The sequence below is a fragment of the Odocoileus virginianus genome, chromosome 13 (assembly GCF_023699985.2).
Source record: "Odocoileus virginianus isolate 20LAN1187 ecotype Illinois chromosome 13, Ovbor_1.2, whole genome shotgun sequence".
NCBI lineage: Eukaryota > Metazoa > Chordata > Mammalia > Artiodactyla > Cervidae > Odocoileus > Odocoileus virginianus.
In genome coordinates this window covers 17218727-17240767 of record NC_069686.1, presented here as the reverse complement: position 1 = coordinate 17240767, position 22041 = coordinate 17218727, and the positions used below count along the sequence as shown (strand labels likewise).

The window sequence follows — 22041 nt, the reverse complement described above, 5'->3', positions numbered from 1 at the left end:
CGTAACTTGTCTCCCGGGTACTGGTTTCCACCCTTTGCTCACCCCTGGAATGCCTTCTAGTTTCATCTGAAATCGGCTTCGCTTACGTCAGCAACCAGGGGAACAGACCAGGACCCCTCCTCAAAATTACGCAGGTATCTGCTGATCACTCCTCTGAAGCAGCTTTCAGCCCTATCTCCCTAGAAATATCTGGACACGTCGGTCCTCTTCCCAAGTAGATAATTAACTTCTGTCCGGCACGAAGCAACCTCCCTTGTCTTTGTATCCCAGCGCTTTTTTCATAGTAAACGTTTATGGATAAGGATGAGTTGAGTGCAAAGATGTGAAGGCGCAAAAAGGCGCAGAGACATACCCCCTCTCCCCGCGCCCCCCAGTATGGGGTGCCGTGTGAAGCCTGCGGCGGCCTGGCAGGCTTCCGGGGCGCGGGGCGCAAGGTGCCCTAGGGGTGCAGCTCGGGAGCCGGAGCGCCCTCCCCCGCCTGGGTGGCTGGCGCGTCTGCGCTGCGGCCAGCCGGGCGGGCGTGCGGGACGCCTTCAGGGAGGCCCCGCGGTTCCGCGCTCGGAGGTAGGTGGTGCTGTTGCCGTGACTGTCTTCCTCATTGGCGCGGGGCGGAGAGGCGGAATGTTCAACTCCTGACTCGGGCGGAAGCGTGGGAGCCGCGCCGCCGGCAGCCGTCCCCTCGAACTCCGGTAGCCGTCCCTGCCCTCGCCGCGCGCGGGGCCTCGGCGCCCCCGGCTCTCGCTCGCGCCCGGCCTGGGAGCCAGGTAAGGGGCCAGGCCGGAGGCCGCGGGGAGAGGGTGGGGGGCAGGCCCATCGCGATCGCGACTCGTCCCGGCGTCGCGGGCCCAGGCCCTGCCGCGGTCTGGGCCCCCACGGCAGGCACCCCCGCCCGATGCGGAGCCGGCGTCCCGGGCTCCCGCGGCCTTGCGCGGCCGGGAGCGGCTCGGGAAGTTCGCGCGGATCCGATGCAGAAGTTGGCGCCCGGAAGAGTGGGGCGCAGCGGGGGCGTCTCCGGCCGTCTCGGCCAGGCGTGCGGCGCCTCCGGGTCTCCGCTTTCCTTCCCCGGACGCCGGAGCGCCGGCCTCGCCGGGGGTGACCCGGGCGTCTCTCGCGAGGCGAGGCGCGAGTCTCCCAAATCAGCGCAGGGTGCAGGCCGCTTCCCGGCAGAGGTGCTCGCGGCCGAGGAGAGTCCACTAACTTTTGCTTTCCTGCCGGCCGGCCGAGGAGCTCGCCTCCCGCCAAGGGCGACCGCGCCAGCCCTGCGCCGTGAAAGGGGAGCCCGCGCACCTCGAGGGGCCCCCGGGCCTTCCGCGGGCTCCAGGGTGGCCCCTTTGCCGACCCGCTGGCGTCCCGGATTCCTGGGCTCGGGGAAGTCTACCAGGCCTGGAGGTAAAGGCTGAGGCGGCCGCCAAGCCGCGTTGGCTCCTGACAGCTTGCAGACAAACTTTAATAGAAAACTGACCAGAGGACATCGAGTTGCTTACTGAATTGGCAGTCGTTGTTAGAGTGCTGAAAATGTTCGTTTCTGATGCGCCTCTGGGTCTTGCACAAGCACTGTTTATGGGGAAACTTAATTATTATTTTTGTTACTTTCTTTAATAATGAAAGCAACACCATTTAGTGTCCTATTCCAGTGATATTACAATAAGCAGCTTCTCATGAATGATAGTGAATTAGAACCGACTTACAGAATTAATTCGATGATTTTTGAGCTAAGGTGGTTGTTCAAGTATATTCGTATTTTAACCTTAAAGCTGTTTTATGAGAAACGTTGCTCTCCTGAACTCCGTTGAAATGAACAGCTAGGATTCCGTGGAATCAAACCGACAGACACGTTTAGACAAAATGTAAACAAGTGATCCAAGACAGTTAATGTCTTCTTTGTAGTAGGCCCATCTCCACAATAAAATATCATGTCGTTTTTTGACTTTCAAAAAATATAGAATGGCTTCATTTTAATTATAGTTTTAGTCATTTGTGGAGCCTTTGTTTTCTGTTCCTCTACAATAGTGAGAGATTTGGGAGATTGTAAATGAATGCGAATTTAGTTTGTTTGGAAAGAGGGAATTAAGATAAAGAAACATGGTCTTTTAGAGCAATGTGTTCTGTTTAATCTTTCACAATTTAATTTTTATTATAACTTTTTGGGGATTATTTTGGGAGTTTTTTTTAAACTGGAAAATATTTTTGTTTATATCAAAAGTTTTAGTGGTAATAATTCCGGAGTAAATGACCATAATGGCAAGAACATTTTTTTCTTGTCTAGGAAAGCAAACAGATGATTGATCTCTTTTCCTTATTCTTTCAGGGAACACATGAGGACAAATTAAAAAGAGAGAGAGAAATATCCAAATATTAAGCACTGAGGATTTGGATCTAAAAATGGATGGTCAAAGATCTTGGGAACTAAGGGACCTTCTTGCCAAATAAGGATACTTGGCAGGCTACACTGTGTATTTTAAGTTAGCACAAGAGTGAGTGTTATTGGCAATATATTGGCTTAGTGCCTATCTGGAAAGAGCAGTGAAACTGACTTTGATAGGGCTTCAAAATTATAAACAGGAGTTAAGAGGGGCGTGGAGTGAATAATCTAGTCATCAGAGAAAACACTGGAGAAATTACAGTGATGTTTCATGAAAAGGGGTCAGACATGGAGTGAAACTATTAGTGTGGGGTGAAAGAGAAAAGTGGATAGTTGATTTTAGAAATTGTTAGATTCAGAGAAAAGAAAGAGAATCAGTGATTAAAAAAAAAAAAAACCAGAGAAGAGTGTTTGTGGTGATATAATCCTTCTTGGAATAAGATAGCCTTATATCTGTATCCAGAGATGTTGGAAGTCAAAATTAATTTGCATCATTTGCTTTCCATTTTATTTGACCCAGGGCAGATTGACAGGGAGGGGATGTCCTGTCTATCTGAATGCAATAGAAACAGCTCAGGCACCTTTTGGTGTACTGCAGGGATCATTTAGGCTACTTCTTGTGTGGCTATTAACCTTGTCCCACTACACACAAATAAGCAGAGTTCCTGCTGTGACCAGGAAACTGTACCTGGGAAGGAAAGAGAGCTATAAATGCTCGAGCTTAGATTGGTTTGACTGATATGTGGGTGCTTTTGTGTCAGACCGTCCTATGGACAGCTGAACCATCGATTATGCCCTAATAGCAGTTAAATAATCCCAACACAGTAGAAGATGCTGTGAGAACAAAGCAGCCAGGCATTTGACATCCTAATCCCAGCATCACGATGGCTTCTGGGAAATTAAAGCCTCAGGTTGAACTTTAGGTAAATGGTAAGCAATCTAATAATTACTAGAATAAGAAAAGGGTTTGTTTAAAGGGAGGGGAAAAAAAAGACAAGTTAGAAGGAGAAGGCAGAATGATAGCATGGGGAAAATAAGGTGGAAAAAATGTTGTGACTTTGAAGTCAGACCTGAATATGAATCTCAGTTGTGTCACTTTTAAGTTAGGCAACTTTTACATGCTTGATCCTCAATTTCCTCACATGCAAATTGGGGACAGTAATCCCTGCTTCCTAAGCAGAAGGATATGAGACAGCCCATGGAAATGCTTCAGCCAGCGCCCGAAACTTCAGCCACCATCACTGAGTGGTGGAGAAGGGGTTTTCCACGTTCCCGAGTTACTCAGAGAAAGCTGCCTGTCTCACCTGTTCCCAGCTAAGGCTTGCCCTTGGTAGCCTGCCCTGTTTCCAGATTATACTTATGTGTACATGGAGGGCTAGCAGATTTTCATAGCTATTTTCCTGCTTTGCATATAAGGATTTCTAAAGCAACTTTGTGCATACCTCTGGGTTTATACACAATTTATACACAGCTTTGTAATATTCTTGGGGAGGGGGAAGAGAATCTGAAAATTAGTACATTTGAATTTGAAGAATTTCAGAGCTATAGGAATAGTGGTTGATTATTACCTAGAAGACCAATATTGGAACCATTCTTACAGCTAATTTTGAGCACAGATTACCTTCAGGGACCAATGTTCTTTATGGACTCATCTCTGGACCTCCAAAGAAGAAAATCAAAAAGAGAAGGCAAGAGTTGCTGCCTGAAGATCATGGAGTAAATCTTTGCTGATTGAACTTTTTTAACAAAATGTCCTATTTAGGGGAAGAATGCTTTCCTTCGGGGATCTGTAGGTATAACCATAAATATTTCTGGTGTAAGCAAGCACTTTCTCTCAGATCCTGCATTTAATCTTAAAAATTCAGGTGACCTTGGCATTCTTTTCTGTACTGTTTGACTTATTGAACAAACCACTACAAATGCCAAGCATCTTTCTTCCCCCAAATCTTAAAGGAAAATCAATGCTGTAAGATGTGTGTTTGTTCAGATACCTTCTTCGTAGAGCTGGGTACTCCCTCTGAGGGAGCACCCATGTTTGAGGAGCTTGGACCGGGTTCTGGTAAATGGTATTGCACCATTGAGCTTCACAGTCCAGCCCGCTGCATGGGGTAATGCAGTTCCATTATGCTGAGGAAAAAATAGTGTAGATCGTCATCCAAAGAGTTTTTATTTTCTGTGGTCACACTAGGGCTTTCAAGGTCAGAAAAGCTCTTTGCTTTGGAAGTCAAGAAGAGGGGGAGATAGTTGTGGGATAGCAATGTGAAGTACAGTTTCACCTTCTCAGCCAGTTGAGGAGGGGAAATTTAGGAGGACAGCCCAGTCTTCTCCATTATTCCCACCATTGACGTTGATCACCGGGCTCCTCCACAAGGGAGGGCTCTGTGTGTGTCAGGTTCATGACTGTCCCTCAGAAGGGAAGGGAGAGGTCGGTTAGTCATGGCATCCTCACAGGGTTGGAGTGAATCTTTATGAAACTCTCGTTCCTCTCCTGGTCTCCTCCCCCACTCCCCTTGAACACGCTCAGTGATAAGGAACTCACTACTAAACAGGGTGGCATATTTTCTTGTTAGGCAGCTCTGATAACCCTGAATTCCATCTGTAACTTGTCTACAGATAGTGTGGCCTCTGGCTCTGTGATACATACTGTAGAGTCTTCCTTTGGTCTTATCTAATGTTAATGCCCTGGGTTTTGTTTGTTTTCATGTTACTTCAAGGTTACCAAGTTTTAACTCTCATACTTCCCTTTCTTCGGGAACCTTTATTCTAGGTTTGTCCAAAATTAATGGCTACCCACTCCAGTGTTCTTGCCTGGAGAATCCCATGGATAGAGGAGCCTGGTGGGCTACAGTCCACAGGGTCGCAAAGAGTCGGACATGACTGAGCGACTACACTTTCTTACACTTAGGAAGGTGAGATACTTTCTATTTGACAAAAGTTGAAATAAGAATAGAAACAAGAGCTGAGTAGAAGCAGGATCTTGAGTGGGTGGGCTTATTGACCGAGTAAATCTTTCTTACTTATTAGCAACTGCTTTCTCCTCCACCCCAACCTGCACGCCCAACACCTGTGAATTCCTCTTCTAACCAACCCATAGAAATATGCCCACTCCACGCTTTTTTGCTGTAGTCAGACTCTGACCTCGTTCTCTTCCTTAGGCCTCCAATCATTCAATGCTCAAAACTTGTAATTGTTTGACACAAGAAACACCTGCACTGATCCACGTCCTGGGTTGTACCTACCCGGAGTTTCCTAGCTAGGCTTCTGTTTGAGCAGGGACACATTTCCACAGGGCATTTCTGGGCATCGGTACCCCTTCTCCCTACATTTCTGTTCCTCATGTATTTTGCTTCTAGTAACAACATTTCTGGCAAGAAAGTATGTCATAGAAGTCTCTCTTCATTAACTGAAGTATTCACCCTGTGCTTCACGTAGAGATTTATGTTCATTTCATTTCGGTTCAGTTCAGTTGCTCAGTCGTGTCTGACTCTTTGCAACCCCATGGACTGCAGCAGGCCAGGCCTCCCTGTCCATCACCAACTCCCGGAGTTTACTCAAACTCATGTCCATTGAGTCAGTGATGCCATCCAACCATCTCATCCTCTGTCGTCCCCTTCTTCTCCTGCCTTCAATCTTTCCCAGCATCACAGTCTTTTCAGATGAGTCAGCTCTTCGCATCAGATGGCCAAAGGATTGGAGCTTCAACTTCAACATCAGTCCTTCCAATGAACACCCAGGACTGATCTCCTTTAGGATGGATTGGTTGGATCTCTTTGCAGTCCAAGGGACTCTCAAGAGTCTTCTCCAACACCACAGTTCAAAAGCATCAATTCTTCGGTGCTCAGCTTTCTTTATAGTCCAACTCTCACATCCGTACATGACTACTGGAAAAACCATAGCCTTGACTAGATGGACCTTTGTTGGCAAAATAATGTCTCTGCTTTTTAATATGCTATCTAGGTTGGTCATAACTTTTCTCCCAAGGAGCAAGCGTCTTTTAATTTCATGACTGCAGTCACCATCTGCAGTGATTTTTGGAACCCCCAAAAATAAAGTCTGCCACTGTTTCCACTGTTTCTCCATCTATTTTGCCATGAAGTGATAGGACCTGATGCCATGATCTTTTATTTATGTTTATATTATGTTTATGTTATTTATGAGATTTATGTTATTTATGTGATAAAGGAGAGAGGGGAAAAGAAGTAGAACAATAGCTGTTCTAGGTTTTAGACTTTTAAAGTTGGCTTCTCTTAGATACCCAGATCCTCTTCATGGTGCTGTGCAACCTATTCTAGACAAGACAGTCTCCTTTCTAGTAGCAGCCTTGGAGGAAGGAAGGCAACAGCTAGGGTAGACATAGTATGGTTAGTTCTATCCATACCTAGACTCTAGCTAGTCTTACATAACTTATCCATCATAGCAGAATAGTAGTCCTGTTCAGGAACAGAATCTCTGCATCTTTGATCTTGATGTTATAAACAAACATGTCAAACCCAGAGCTTTCCTCCTTTTTGAAAAAGACTTGCAGAAAAAGAAACAACAAATTACAGAACTGTAATCCAAGTGGTATTGTTTTTACACACATGATATGATAAAGCACATTTTTATTAGTTTATTCACTAATCTTCATTAAGGAGGCTGAAATAATGCTAGCATAAATAAATACTAGGGCAGCAAGCTTGGCAAAGGGATTTGTTGAGGGTTGGGGTTTGATTTTTTTTTTGTCATATTCAGGTCATGACAAAACAAATGAATTTTTTTTCTATATTGTATCAGAAAATAAACTTTTAACTTTACTTTTGTGAAGAGAGGAAATACAGTAGTATAAGCAAAGGATAGAGAAAGGATCTGAATTGAGAAATAATAGGCCTGTATAAACCTAAAAGATAAAAAAATCCAGAAAAAGTCCAAGAGTCTGTTTTCTAATAAAATTCAGCCTTTTATAAGTAGATTTAATTTTTTAAAATTAACCAGTCTATCCTAAAGGAAATCAGTCCTGAATATTCATTGGAAGGACTGATACTGAAGCTGAAACTCCAATACTTTGGCCACCTAATGTGAAGAACTGACTCATTTGAAAAGACCCTGATGCTGGGAAATATTGAAGGCAGGGGGAGAAGGGGACGACAGAGGATGAGATGGTTGGATGGCATCACTGACTCAATGGATATGAGTTTGAGTAAACTCTGGGAGTTGGTGATGGACAGGGAGGCCTGGCATGCCGCAGTCCATGGGGTTGCAAAGAGAGGACTGAGAAAAAATATAAAACATACACAAAGGGGGTAGGAAAAAAGAGGGGAGGGGTAGGAAAAAAAAACATACACAAAGGAATTTAGATACTGTAATAAGGATTTAGGAAATCAATGATACAGTAATCTATTTTTGCTCTGCAAAACTAATGGAGATATAATATAGAACAATTCTGAAAATAAGGAGAGGAAAACTATTGAGGAAAGCAATCCTAACTACAAGGGCTGGAAAAATAGGTGGTTAAATATGATATCTTAAAATAATTAGGTAATTCTTAAAATAATTAGGTAACCACAGTTTCCATTTATTGAGTATTATGTACTGTGTGCAGGGCCTTGTACAAGGCCTTTCACAGCGTCTTCCACTTTGCAGCAACTACATGGAATGGGTATTACTGCCAGGGAGAAAACTGCTCAGAGAGGCTCAGTGTCCTGCCCAAGGCCTAGCAGCTGGTCAGTGCAGATTCGCTTCTAGAGCTAACCGGGTCTTTCTCTTGGATCAAAGCAATGTTGTGTTCAAATATCTGTTACTTGGAAATAAGACTTAAGAAGTCAAATAATACTGTGCAAACACGTAACTTTTGGACTATCAGTTTTTAGATGTTTAGTAACAGAACATATATTTCATTTATTGGGTCTGGAAATACCATGGTCTTGAGAAAGGTGATTGATTCATGGTCACTGAGAGGCAGAGGCAGAGTTTTTATTTTTTTGGCTGTGCTGGGCAGTTTGTGGGATCTTAGTTCCCTGAATCCGTGTCTTCTGCAGTAGCAATGCAGAGTCCTCACCATTGGACTGCCAGGGGATTCCCTGGAGGCAGAATTCTAACTCACATCTATCTAATTCTAAACTTTATGAGTTTCTGTTTTTCCTCTTTTTCAAAAATCCAGGACAAAAGTCCCATTTTTTTTTTTTTTTTTTTTGGACTAGAAGGCTAAAAACTTTGAAAAGTAAAATGACTTTCCCTTTGAAGGTTTTCTTTCTATAGTTCCATTTTCGATAATAAGCTGATGGTACTATTTATGCTTTCAGCAATTAATAGTTTAAAATATATTTAAATTTTAATTTAAGGAAAACAAAAAAATTTTTGGTTGTACCCTGTGGCTTGCAGGATCTTAGTTCCCTAGCCAGAGATTGAACCTGGGCTTCAGGCAGTGAAAGTGCAGAGTCCTAACCACTGGATGACCAGGGAATTCCCTAGGGATATTTTTAAACATTAAAAAAATGTTACCACTACTAAAGTAGTAGTTAAATACTACTGAAGTAGTTACTAAAGTCTTACTACTTGAGGACTCCAGTGATTTGATTCAACCACTGAGTTAGTGATTTTCAATATTTTCAGAGTTGTGACACTCTCTTATACTTTCATTTTTGTCATATCCCTGTTCTAACTTACTCTTCAGTGCTCTGTGTTAGATACTTATCATTAGCATTTAAAACAGCTTTGAGAGTTTATGAAACCAAAGTTAGGATGCTACAGAATTAGGACTGGGAATTATTGCATGGAGGAAAGTTGTCTTTCTTGTGTAAAAGCAATTGTTTTAACATTGTAGAATGTTAAAATGACAGCATCATTTGATTGGGTGTACTATGTAAATACATTTATAGGGATGACTTTTATTAAATTCTAGTGTCTTCACTGGAGAATACACCTAAAACTTTAGAACATAATTTGATCAGGTAACATCTTCCCCAAGATGCTCTAAGTATAATTAATCTGCAACTCGGATTATCCTTTCTCTGATTATAAATTGATCCTCTTAGAATAATGATTTTCAAGGAGGGAAAGCTCAAAGGGAAAAGTAAATATGTGGTCAGACAGTCACGTGGATGGCAGTGGGAGTCTCAGTTAGGTTCTTCAGCTAAGTCCATGACGCTTTGTCAAGCTTACTGGAGTGAAAACCTGTATTCATACACCCCAGAATTGTTAGTCTCTTCGGTAATCAGATGGTACTTAATTTTTTATGGTCTCAATAAAACACTCAAGTAATTATATAGTTCCATTCATACACAGTCAGTTTCCAAAAGGCAGGATGTATCACAAAGTGAGTAACAGTGATTCTGGGAAGAGCTGACTGGTTGCCTCATCTCAGAGTGAAGATCCTGAGAACTATGCTTCTCAGAGGTCTGCCTCTCTCTGGTACCTCTGGGTCAGTTTCAAATGGGACTGATCCTGCCTCAGTTTACCCTGGACTTGCTCTGTACCAGAGGGTTTGGATTTATTTATATCGGTCTCATCCTGGTTCAGATCTCTTTGTTCTGGAAGGATTTCCTCCTTCCTCCTCCACCTTCCTCCTCCTCTCCCCACCCTTCTCTTCCTCTAGTCTCAGAGACACCTAACCCTAGAGATCCCAAATATAGTCTTCTTAGTCTACCAAAAAGCCTAGGCAACTGTTTCCAGATCAGGATTTGCTTCAGAATCCTTTGGAGGGCACTTATAAAAACTACAGTTCTCAGATTTTACTTAATCTGATTGTAATCTTTCCAGCTGCACATGGAATATTTGCAAATTTCAGGAATAACCAGAAATTATTTGTTTGGTTTTTGATTCATTCATTCAACACATATTTTTGAATGGAATAGGTGTGATGTGCTGGTTGCATAGTGGCTACTGAAGATTCAGATGAAAATAGATGAAATAGATGAAAATAGAAATGTGTTTTGCTTTTAAAGAATTTATAGTCTGGTGGGAAGTAAGTGGGAAATAAGTGGGAAAGATGAAAGGATAAAGAAAGGGGCTGCAGCACAGAAAAAGGAGAATTAACTGTGCTCATGAGGCTCAGAGGAGATGGTCAGAGACATCACTGGGCAGGGAAAGGCATTCAAAACAGAGACCCTAGCCTGGGCAGAGGTGTGAAGATGGGAAAGCATGCTGTGGGAACTGCAAATCTGTCCTCCTGTGTGTCTAGGGGGCTGGAGGAGGAAATAAGAAGTAAGAATGGCTATAAGTGGTGAAGGAAGATCACAAGGAAATTTTCCAGAATTAAAAGACATGAGTCACAGATGGAAAGTATACTGAATATGCCACCAATGAATGAAAAAGACTCGCTTCCAAGCGTATCCTATAAATTTCAGGATTCTGGGGATGAATGCCAGGTCCTAAGTGATTTCAGAAAGGAAAGAATAATGCAAGCAGAATTGATAACCAGAGTAACTTCAGACTTGCTCTACAGACACATTAGGAACTAGATGAGTATGAGGTAATACTTTTGAAATTATCAGGAAATAATTTCCTACCTGAAATTGCATACTACCAATCAAGACATTTGAAGACATACAGATTCTCCCCTCAAAATTGCATCCTGGGCACTCTGCTGAGGTAGCTAACAGAAGATGTGCTCTGTCAAAGTAAGAGACTAAACCAAGAAAAGGAAGCCAGGAGTTCCCACAGAGGAAAAGGTGAAGGATGCTGAGGATGATGGACAAGCCAGTGCAATCAGACCTGGAAAGCCACCGCTTCAGCCAGACTGCTCAAGGTGAAGGATATAGGAGAGGTGTCTCCTAGAGAAAAAGAGACCGTCCTCCCCTGTTACCTGATGTTTTTACTTTACTGAGAGGAGTTTTGCAGTTCAGAAAGTTTGATGAGGTGAATACGTTTTAGATGTATACAAAGCTAAGTGAAGTGAAAGTCGCTCAGTTGTGTCTGACTCTTTGTGACCCCATGTACTATACAGTCCATGGAATTCTCCAGGCCAGAATACTGGAGTGGGTAGCCTTTCTCTTCTCCAGGGCATCTTCCCAACCCAGGGATTGAACCCAGGTCTCCCGCACTGCAGGTGGATTCTTTACCAGTGACTAAACAAACAGCAAAAACCAAATTGAACAACTAATAACTTGGGGAGAAAAGAAAAGTTATCTGAGAAAGGAAAAGTCGTTGAGTCCTGCTCAGCACTCTTGGGAATAATGTTTACCTTGCCAGACTGCTGTGAACAGTGGATACCGACTTAACCGAATGTTACAGTAGTGCTGGGTGCTGGGAAGATAGGGCAGGTGTGACATGTTTGATGTAAGGAGATAAAGGATGGGGGATGAGAACTGAATCTTTTTCTTCCACAGGGAGGAGTGAATAGGTAATAACTAAAATGGAATAACCAGGAACTAGCTATATAAACACACTTTTAGAAATATACTAATAGATATAAAAATATCATATGAAATATAAATATCAGAATAAAATCCTAAGTGAGTTGAAATTAGTTCCCCCTGAAGAGAGAATTGGGTGTGAGGAGGGGTAGGACAGGGGAGTTCTATTTTTCATTTTTTTGATAAAAGTAAAAATAATAAAAATATAGATATAGTATTTATAACACCAAGGGACTCTTACAAGCAGTGTTTTGCATTTTGTTGAACAAACATTTTGCAGATAAGAACAAACTTGCACGTTCTATGTACCTACCTTTGGCATGGTCTTAAATTTTGTGTTCTGGGGGGGTCTTTTTTTTTTTCTCTAATTAATAAAATATGAATCGAAGCAAAAGTTAGTAAGGTAAAATTTTTGACTCAAATATATAATGACTGTATTTTGATACTGTGTTTATTTATGTAGATTCTAAAGCTATCTTTTAAACTTCAGAGAATAAACAGCCTTCTCTCTTGCCTTCATCCCAAAGTAGAGTCAAGTTTGACTTCACTTAAGAAATCAGCATTCTTCAGTGATCTGATCCTCCTAAAATGGATTGGCTGGTCAGCAGCACAATATCTATAATAGATATGAGTTTGTACTATCATGTGTAATAGATATAAATTGCCCCTCCTCCTTTTTCTTTTGAAAATAATCAGATTCCACAGAAAAGTAGTAAAACGCCCACATACTTGTCACCTAGAGTCACCTGTTCTTAACATTGTGATGCATTTGCCTCCTTCCTTTCTATACCCATTCACATTTTTTTTGGAGGGTGAAGGGGAGTTGAACTATTTTAAATTAAATTGGAAATATCATACTTTGATACATCACCCAGTATATCTTCCAAGAACAAGGACATCCTTCTACAAAACCAAAATACCATTATTTGCCATGCAGAAAATAGTATTATCTAATAACATATAGTTAATATTCAAATTTCCCTAAAATCCTCATAATAACTTCTGCAGTTTTTTGGGGGTCCAAAATCTAGTCAGTGATCATGCATTGCATTTAGTCATATTTCTTGAAGTCCTCCATGTACTAGAAGTTTCTCTGCCTTTTTAAAAAAAATCTTTCATGACTTTGACTGTTACGAGGAGACCAGGGGAGTTGTTTTGTAGAATGTCCTCTACCTATGGGTTCATCTTTTTGCTCCCTCAGTTTAAGATTCTGATTTACAGTTTGGGAAGAACATGTCTAAAAACTTCTTTATCCATCTGCTTTTTTTGCAGGTTCAAAATTTTAGAACTTCGTGTTCTTGGTTGTAGGTTTTTGTTTTGTTTTTCCTGCTAATCTGTGGTTAGGCATAGGGTGTGAAGAATTACCCCTTACCTGGAGAATAGTGAAACTCCTTAGATTGCAGAAAATATCACTGTAATCTCTGTGAGAGGTAATCTGTTCCTCTGGAAACAAGCATAATATTTTTTTTTAAACATTCTTGGCAGAGATCACTGGATGACTTAATATATTGTAATCAAGGGCAAATTTTCTGCTCTTTAATTAAGTTCTGCTGCAGGACACAGTCCAGGGAGCCACTTCTGGAAAACACTTGGCCAGTTCTCTCATCCCAAAGCTGACCACTTGCTTTTGGAATCCCAGCCCCAAGTGTGCGTTCTGTTTGCAGTGTTTGGGCCATCCTGTGCCAGCATGCTCAGATGCTTAGGTTATGTATATTTGATGTTAAGTGAGTACAACGCAGAGTGATGGCATGCCTCAGATGCCAGAAGAGCTGTGCAAGCCTCCTCCTGAGCGCTCGCTTCCCGTTTGTCTTGGGGTGGGAGAGAGACCTGGTTACACGGTAGCCTCTAGGCAGAGCTGCTGGGGATGTGCAGGAAGTGCTGTTGCAGGCTTTGTCGGGGGGGAAATCTGAGCCATTTCTCTGGGGACAGCTGTGTTTCAGAGTCTGGGCAGGTTGCTGTTGAATTTTGCTCGGGCTACCAGGGTAAGTATTTTCATGTTGATTTGTTTATACTTCTGCTTTTCTTCCTCCTAAGTCATCAAGGCTCTTTGTGGAAGCGCCACAGGACTTGGTATACGTTAGCTAAAGTGGAATTCAGAGGTTTCATTCTAATATGTTTCTAATCCAGCTTTTTTTTTTTTTCCCTTTCCCTCTGCAGATTTTGTGGAAGTATAATACTTTGTCATTATGAGATGTCGTCTCTCGGTACCTCCTTTGTGCAAATTAAATTTGATGACTTGCAGTTTTTTGAAAACTGCGGTGGAGGGAGTTTTGGGAGTGTCTATCGAGCCAAATGGATATCACAGGACAAGGAGGTGGCTGTAAAGAAGCTACTCAAGATAGAGAAAGAGGTAAGGTCTTTTCCTGCTATCAGAAGTGGTCATGATAGCACTTATGTAAGCTTTTCAACCTAAGTCAGAGGTCACAGGCTTCCAGGGCCCTAGCAGAGCCTTCGGGGCTGATCCATGAGGCTGTTTCCCAAATTTCCATTCTGGGAGCCCCATAAATAGCAGTCGGTGCCGCGTGTGCTGTAGGGCTGAGTTTTACTAGGGGTCATCTGAACTGAGAGGATTTCTTTCCATGGCGTGCAAGACCGAATGTTCTCTGAGCTCTTGTCCTGGGGAGGTGAGCGCTCAGGTCTTCCCAGACTTTAGGCTTTGCCCTGGGTCAGCCAAGAGGGGTCAGTGAAGAGTAGTGTGTAAAGTTTTCATCCCCTTTCCACTTTCTGGTGAATTTGTGGTCCCCAGGACTTGTCTTTTTGAAAAACAAAAAGTATTATTTCTCTACTGAAATAGAAGCAGTACCAGCTTCTTGGATTTCACCTCTACTTGAAGTGCAGAGTGATGGACTTTGTTTAATAAACGTGCTACATAGAGAGTTGCCCTACTTGTAAAATTGGAAAAAAAAACATTTTGACTTTCAGAGTCTGGAATTGGTGCTGGTCCTAGTCAAGCTCAAAACTCGTACACAGGCCCTTCATCTTAGGAAAGTGACACAGCATCGTCCCCACATTCAGTTTGGTACCCAAACCCCACAGTAAAGCTGGCTGCAGAGATGACTTGGAGGAGCTCAGGGTGTCAGTAACTTTAAATAGCTACCCTCAGGAGTTTGCTTTGGTCAGTTCTATTTATGTCATGTTTTGGCTAGTTATTGTTCTTTTCAGTACGTTTTTAAAGTGAACTTTTCTTTTTTGTTTTGTTTTTTTCATTTTTTTAATCCCATTTATTTTTATTAGTTGGAGGCTAATTACTTTACAGTATTGTAGTGGTTTTTGTCATACATTGACATGAATCAACCATGGATTTACCTGTATTCCCCGTCCCGATCCCCCTCCCACCTCCTTCAAAGTGAACTTTTCCATAAATATCCTTTAATCTCCCTGAATGATTTCATTTTTTTCATTAACTGCTGCCAGTGAACCACAGCAGTTGATTCAGAAAGGAAACCGAAATGGCCAAAATAGACAGCACTTTGTGTCGTTTCCTCCCAGCACTGCTTTGTCACTGTGTAACCAGCAGTTGTGTTTCTGATTTGTGAACTCAAGCCAGAAGGACTAAGATACCTCTGCCTTGGGGTATCTGTAGGTTGTAGAAAGCATTAAAAAGTGATAGCTTTTAAAAGCTAATGTATGCTCCAAACCAAAAGGCACTATGTAGAAAAAGTTTTCCCCCAGTCATGTGTTGATCAACAAATTTTTATTTTTTTTTTTTTTTTTTTTTTATATTTGTTTATTAATTTTATTTTAAAAATAACGATAAACCCATTACTTAGTAACAAAAATATTTTCATGGAAAAGAACTGTATTTTCCAAGCCAAAAATTTTTTGGTGAGAAGAGAAGCACTGTTTTACATATTTGCAAAATCTTTTTTTTTTTTTTTTTTTTTTTAAATTTATTTATTTATTTATTTTTTTTAGTTGGAGGCTAATTACTTTACATCATTACAGTAGTTTTTGTTATACATTGATATGAATTAGCCATGGATTTACATGTACTCCCCATCCCAGTCCCCCCTCCCACCTCCCTCTCCACCCGATCCCTCTGGGTCTTCCCAGTGCACCAGGCCCGAGCACTTGTCTCATGCACCCAACCTAGGCTGGTGATCTGTTTCACCCTAGATAATAACATGTTTCAATGCTGTTCTCCTGAAACATCCCACCCTCGCCTTCTCCCAGAGTCCACAAGTCTGTTCCATACATCTGAGTCTCTTTTTCGTTTTGCATATAGGGTTATCGTTACCATCTTTCTAAAGTCCATATATATGTGTTAGTATACTGTAATGGTCTTTATCTTTCAACAAATTTTTAAATAGTAGCCAAATAATAAAATTATTTCTTACTCTGGAGTTGAACCTACCTTTTTTTTTTTTTTTAAATCTGGTGAACTCTTGAGCCCTTTATAGGCAGGCATTGTTGTACCCATTCTGTAGACTGGGAAATAGAGCTTTGCGAAATATGTACAGTTACCCCAATAGGGGTGGATGAAATCCAGATTGGACCCCCTATTCTCTAGTTTTTAATTCTGAAACCTCTAGTTTGACCAGGTAAGAACAGATAATAAACCAGTTCCATTAAACTTATATTCAAAGAAGTATATAAGTATGCTAATATTTTTAAGCATTATACAACTTCAGTACAGTGAACATGTTCTTATGTGATTGTTGGATATGAGAAAGACTTTGAGACGTGAAACAAATTTTAATAGGAAAACAGTCATTGCAGCCCATTCACTCTACCCCCATCCATACCCAGGACCATTTTTTACTGTCTGAGAGAGAACCAGGAAAATGACACAGGGAAGCACAGGAGTAAAAGCAGGAACTGGAAACTGCCAAATCCTGCTCTTGTGTAGATATTTAACTTGAGCGCATATCATTCAGAATTGGAGCTGATTACAGTAAACCACAGGAGCACGCCTCATAAACTTCTAAGTAGGAAAAACAGAAACTCAGTTTCAGCTTTGGGGCTCGGTTTAGTCAGTGACTGTGAGTGATACAGAGGCACACTGTTATTGCAAAGCGTCTCCACACTTACCGACTTAGTGTGTGTTCAAGATGTAAATAATTTTGACTCGGGGTTGGCAGTTATTAGAAAGAAGATATGCATTTCTTATGTAAATGTTTGTTATACTTTATGAACTATGTGTTGGCTTGGTGGCTAGATGTTTTCTCAGTGATAAGATAAAGGTTATAAGCTCTGGATTTTTTCCAATTTATAGATTCAGTCCTGTGTCACTTGGTCATCTTTGTGAATGAATTTTAGAAACAATGGAACATTTAATAATATATTTGTAGCTCACTCATGGAACTCTTTAAGAATGACCTATATGTTTTGTGAAAGGTAGAAAAAGTTTATATATAACTCTTTAATTCTGCTTATGTGGGCCTATAGAGGAATGCTGTTTATTTTCACTTTTATTTGTAGACCTCTAGTTTAATGAGTATATATTACTTTTCTGATTTAGAAAAAAAAGAAAAATGGCATTTACTTAAAATTTTGGTAGTTCTTTACAACTTAGTTTTTTAAAATATTCATCCATTTGTTTTATTTTTTAGATTCCAGCTATAAGTGATAGCAGTAGTATTTGACTCTCTGTATAACTCATTTCACTAAGCATAGTACCTCTCCGTCCATCCATGTTGTTGCAAATGGAAAAATTTCATTCTTTTCTATGACTAAGTAGTGTTCCGTTGTATATATAATATACACCACATCTTCTTTATCTATTCATCTGTTGATGGACACTTAGGTTGCTTCCATATCTTGTAAAACTTCATTTTTGAAAAACCTTTACACCTAGTGAAAAACTACAAGGAGTTACCATGAACTGTAGCATATCCTTCCCCTAGAATCACAGCTAAGTAACATTTTGCAACATTTCCTTTCTCTCTACATATTATTGATTTAGGTATGTTTGTACATATTTTCTAGTGAACATAAGGGTAAATTGCAGATGCTATGTACCTTTATCTCTAAATACTTTAGCTTCTCTGAAGAACACAACTATAATGCAGCTATTGGAAACTTAACATTGATTCAATAGTATCTATTATACAAGTCTATTTTCAGATTTTTCCTATTGTCCCAATAGTGGCTTTTTATGGCATTTTTTTTCCCAATCCAGAATCACATACTGCATTTAGTGATATATCTGTTTAGTCTGCTTTAATCTGCAACAATTTCTCTGCCTTTGTTTGTTTTTTAAACTTTGACATTTTTGAAGCGTACTGGGAAGTTTTTGTAGAATATCCATCATTTGGGATTAATCTGATTTCCCTTCCCTCTCGCCTAGTTTAAGGTTATGTAGTTTTGGTAGGAATGTTATATAACAACATGTGTCCTTGGCATATCTTAATGGAAGACCTATTTTGTCAGTTTGTCCCATTATTGGTGACATTAATTATGAATCCTTGATTAAGAGAGGCTCACCCAGTTTCTCCCCAGTAAAAATATCTGTTTTCTCTTCATAATTAATAATTAAGATATTGGTAGATACTTTGAGGTTATGTAAATATCTTCTTCCCTCAACAAATATTACCCAATGTCTTTAGCATCCATTGGTGACTCTTGTTTGAATCAAATATTATTATGACAGTTACAGTGTAGAAAGCAAAAGGTTCTAGCATAAATGAGAGGCTTTTTTCCTTCCTTTCTTCACTTGTTTATTGATCCATTTTTTTATTGTTTCATTGTAGACTTAAGGATTCTTTTTCGAATTCAGAATGTTACAGTTCACTACTGTTGTTATTCACTTTCATGTTTAAATTGTTCCCGATTTAGCAAGTAAGAGTCCCTTTAATTTGGCTCCTATGTCCTTCTGATGTGTCTCCATCATTTTTTTAGCCTTTCCTTACTCCCGGGCATGAAAAGATGCTCCAGGCTCAGTTAGTTCCATTCCTGGAGTCAGCCATTTCTTCAGGAAGCCCTGATTCAGGGTACCTGATTTGGGAGTATGATATTCAGAAACCTAGATTTGGCTAACAGGTTTGCTTATTGTAGACTGTTTAAAAAGGAGCCTTTGTCCTTTTGGGAGAACAAATGGTCATAGATAACTTTTATTTATGGAAGCATTTAATTACAATTTAAATATAATATATCTGGATAGTTATGAGCTGTGATACACTCCTATTAGAAATGTAAATTGATATATGTTTTGGAGAAAAGTTTAGCAAATAAAAAATCTTAAAATGTTTCCTTCCTTTGAGCCAGAAATTTGACTTTGAGGACTTTATCCTGAGGAAATAATTTGAGATATGCAGGAAGAAGGATCTAATAACTTGCTTATCTCAAATAATAAAGAATTGGAAACAATTCAAGTGTCCTACAACAAATTATCTTTTAAATTATGCTACATTCTTACCCTTCCTCCCCCAAAAATGTGAAAGGTGATGATTGTGTTAATTAACATGATCATGGTAGTCATATCACACTATACAGCACATACATATATTGAAATCATCATGTTGTATACTTTAAAGATATTACAGTTCTACTTGTCAATTATACATAAATATGAAGAAAATTATGCTACATCTGTATAGTGGAATTCCATTGCATTTAGAAGACTACTTAAAAAGCTAGGAAAATACTCATAATATATTGCTGAGTGGTAAAAACAAGTAACAACATATATACTATCATCCAGGTGTCTTCTTGGTGTCTCTGTGGTATTTTTATTATACTTTACTTTGTTTTTCATATTTTTCTATGCTGATTTCACATTTCTTTTTTCCCCCAACATTTTATTATGAAAATTTTCAAACCTAAAGAAAAGTTAAAAGGGTGAAATTGAACATTTATAGGATCTGTTATTAGCGTAAACACTTGCTTTATCATATGTGTGTCTGTGTATTCTTCCCCCCATCAGTCCATTTTGATGCATTTCAAGATGAGTTGCAGGTGTCAGTCATTTGCTTTAAATATTTTAGTGTGTATATTATTATTATTTTTTCTCTCTGGTACACATTTTATTTTTTATTTATTTATTTTTTTCATTTATTTTTATTAGTTGGAGGCTAATTACTTTACAGTATTGTAGTGGTTTTTGTCATATATTGACATGAATCAGCATGGATTTACATATACTCCCCATCCCGATCCCCCCTCCCACCTCCCTCTCCACCCAATTCCTATTATTACCAGAGTTATTATGTGTTTGCAGGCTTGTTTTCTTTTGAGATAAAATTTGCATACACTGAAATACACATATCACTATGTTTTGACAAATGTAAACACAGTGTAACCTCTATTTTTACAGAAAAAAAAAACCTCAAAAAAAGTCATAGTTCTGACAACCTTTGTCACTTTCTAAGGATGTTCAAGTGAATTAAGTTTTTTATAAGCAACTTTAGTCCGTCACAACTCACAAATTTTCCAGTCTCTGTATGTGCTTTTTAAATGTTTAATGTTCACTTCTCCTTGCTTTCTCATAGCAGTGCTATAGGATTTTCAGTGATAGTTTAGTTTGTTTTTATTAGTTGCAGATTTACTTATAGCATGCTATTTATCTTCGTTAAAAAACTTTTCAATAGGAAAAAATAGTATGATCTTCAGCTCATACGCCAAAGGTAAGGAAAGAAGTCATTACTGCATCTTTTTGGTAAATTCCCAGTTAGCTGAAATCAAACCAGACTGCTTAGGCAGAAACTGAAGCAAGCAGTGGAGGGGACAGAGGAAGACCATGGATCCCAGTGTCCTCTTTCCAACCCCCGACCCAGAGGAGAGTGGCCTCTACACTAGTGGTTCATCACCTTCACAATGTGAACCAGACAAGTCTGTACCTGGCACTTTTTTCCCGTCTGAGAGATGAAGCCTGCAAGCATTTGTAATCTATTGATATTTAACCAAAGTAGGAAACCAGATTTAAGTGTAAGATTTGAAGGAGACATTCTTCCCCGAAAGAATAAAAAGGAAGCAGAATCCTCAAAAGCTGAAATATGAGACCCTTTTCTCAATTGCCTTGCCTTTTATACAACCCCACTTCCTTTATTAAAAAATTTTTTTTCCCACTTGACTATTCTGTGCGCATGCATGCTCAGTCACTTGAGTTGTGTCCAACTCTTTGCAAACTCATAGACAGTAGCCTGCCAGTATTCTCTGGCCATGGGATTATCTCCACAAGAATACTGGAGTAGTTTGCTCTTTCCTCCTCCAGGGGATCTTCCCGACTCAGAGATCGAATCTGCTTCTCCGGCATTGGCGGGCAGATTCCTTACCACTCAGCCACCTGGGAAGCCCTTTACTGTTGTAGAAATATTGAAAGCCAGATAAATTCAAGATTCAGAACTTTTCCCACAGTATAAATATTTATAGGTAGAGAGAAAAGATCAAAATATCAAAACTGCTCATAAGAACAGAAACTCTCAATAACTTTTTATATAAAGGGGGAAATACTGGTGTGAGATAGAAAATGCAGTAGAAATTGACACAGAACTCAGACGGAACTTTAGTAAAATAAGAGCTTTGATTATATAGATTTTTATCAACATGACAGCATTTAGTGATTCATAGAAGGCTAGCTAATGTTGTTGCCATCTTATTAACTCTTGAGAGACCCTTTTTCCTCTTCTTTGCAGTTCTGTAGCTGACTTTTTGGGCTTCCCTCATAGCTCAGTCGGTAAAGAATCTGCCTGCAATGCAGGAGACTCGGGTTAGATACCTGGGTCAGGAAGATCCCCCTGGAGAAGGAAATGGCAACCCACTCCAGTATTCTTGCCTGGAAAATCTGATGGACAGAGGAGTCTGGTGGACTACAGTCCATGGAGCTGTAAGAGTCAGACACAGCTGAGTGACTTTCATTTCATTTCATTCATTTCAGATGACTTTTTAGTGAAAGAATTATTTGAATTTACTTACTTGTAGGAATGCTATTTTACTATTTTCCCCCATCCCTGAGCACAATAAAGAAGAATAGCACTATTTACTTTCTTTGTAAATCCTCTCAGCATGTCAGTGTATTGGTGGGACCAATACAAACAAAAATTAAACATCTTGGATACTTGATAAACTGCCCTTGAGTTATGGTGTCATTTCTGTGATAATTTGTCCAAAATGGTGCTCAAGAATTGCCACTTGGTATTTTTAAACATCAAGAGGGTGGACTTAAAAGATGCTAGAGTTACCATTTTAAGTTGCTGTTTTCAAATGCCCAAGTTCTTAGTGCCTTACTTATCTGTTACAGTATCTTCATATAACTAGTCTCCTCCTTTTCACTCAGAAGTCCTTTCGTGAGTTATTATTTAAGATAACCCCACCCAGGATTTTTCCGTCTCCAATCAGAATTTACCCATTCTGCGGTCTATCCTTTTAGGTCAGTGGTTTTCAAAGTGTGGCCCCTGGACCAGTAACATCAAG

At 40.1% G+C, this 22041-nt stretch overlaps 1 protein-coding gene across 4 annotated transcripts in view; it reads left to right on the top strand.

The window, feature by feature from the left end:
* Positions 1-496: 496 nt before the first annotated feature.
* Positions 497-22041, top strand: part of MAP3K20 (mitogen-activated protein kinase kinase kinase 20) — a 163320-nt gene continuing 141775 nt past the window's right edge. The window contains exons 1-2 of one of the 4 annotated variants that reach the window (XM_020896330.2): positions 497-764; positions 13849-14041. In XM_020896330.2, the coding sequence (XP_020751989.1) occupies positions 13883-14041 (159 nt within the window). In that variant the 5' untranslated portion in view covers positions 497-764; positions 13849-13882. Of the gene's footprint in view, positions 765-1307; positions 1390-13404; positions 13674-13848; positions 14042-22041 lie in introns of those variants that run through there. The other 3 variants (XM_020896335.2, XM_020896331.2, XM_020896329.2) reach the window with 3 other exon arrangements.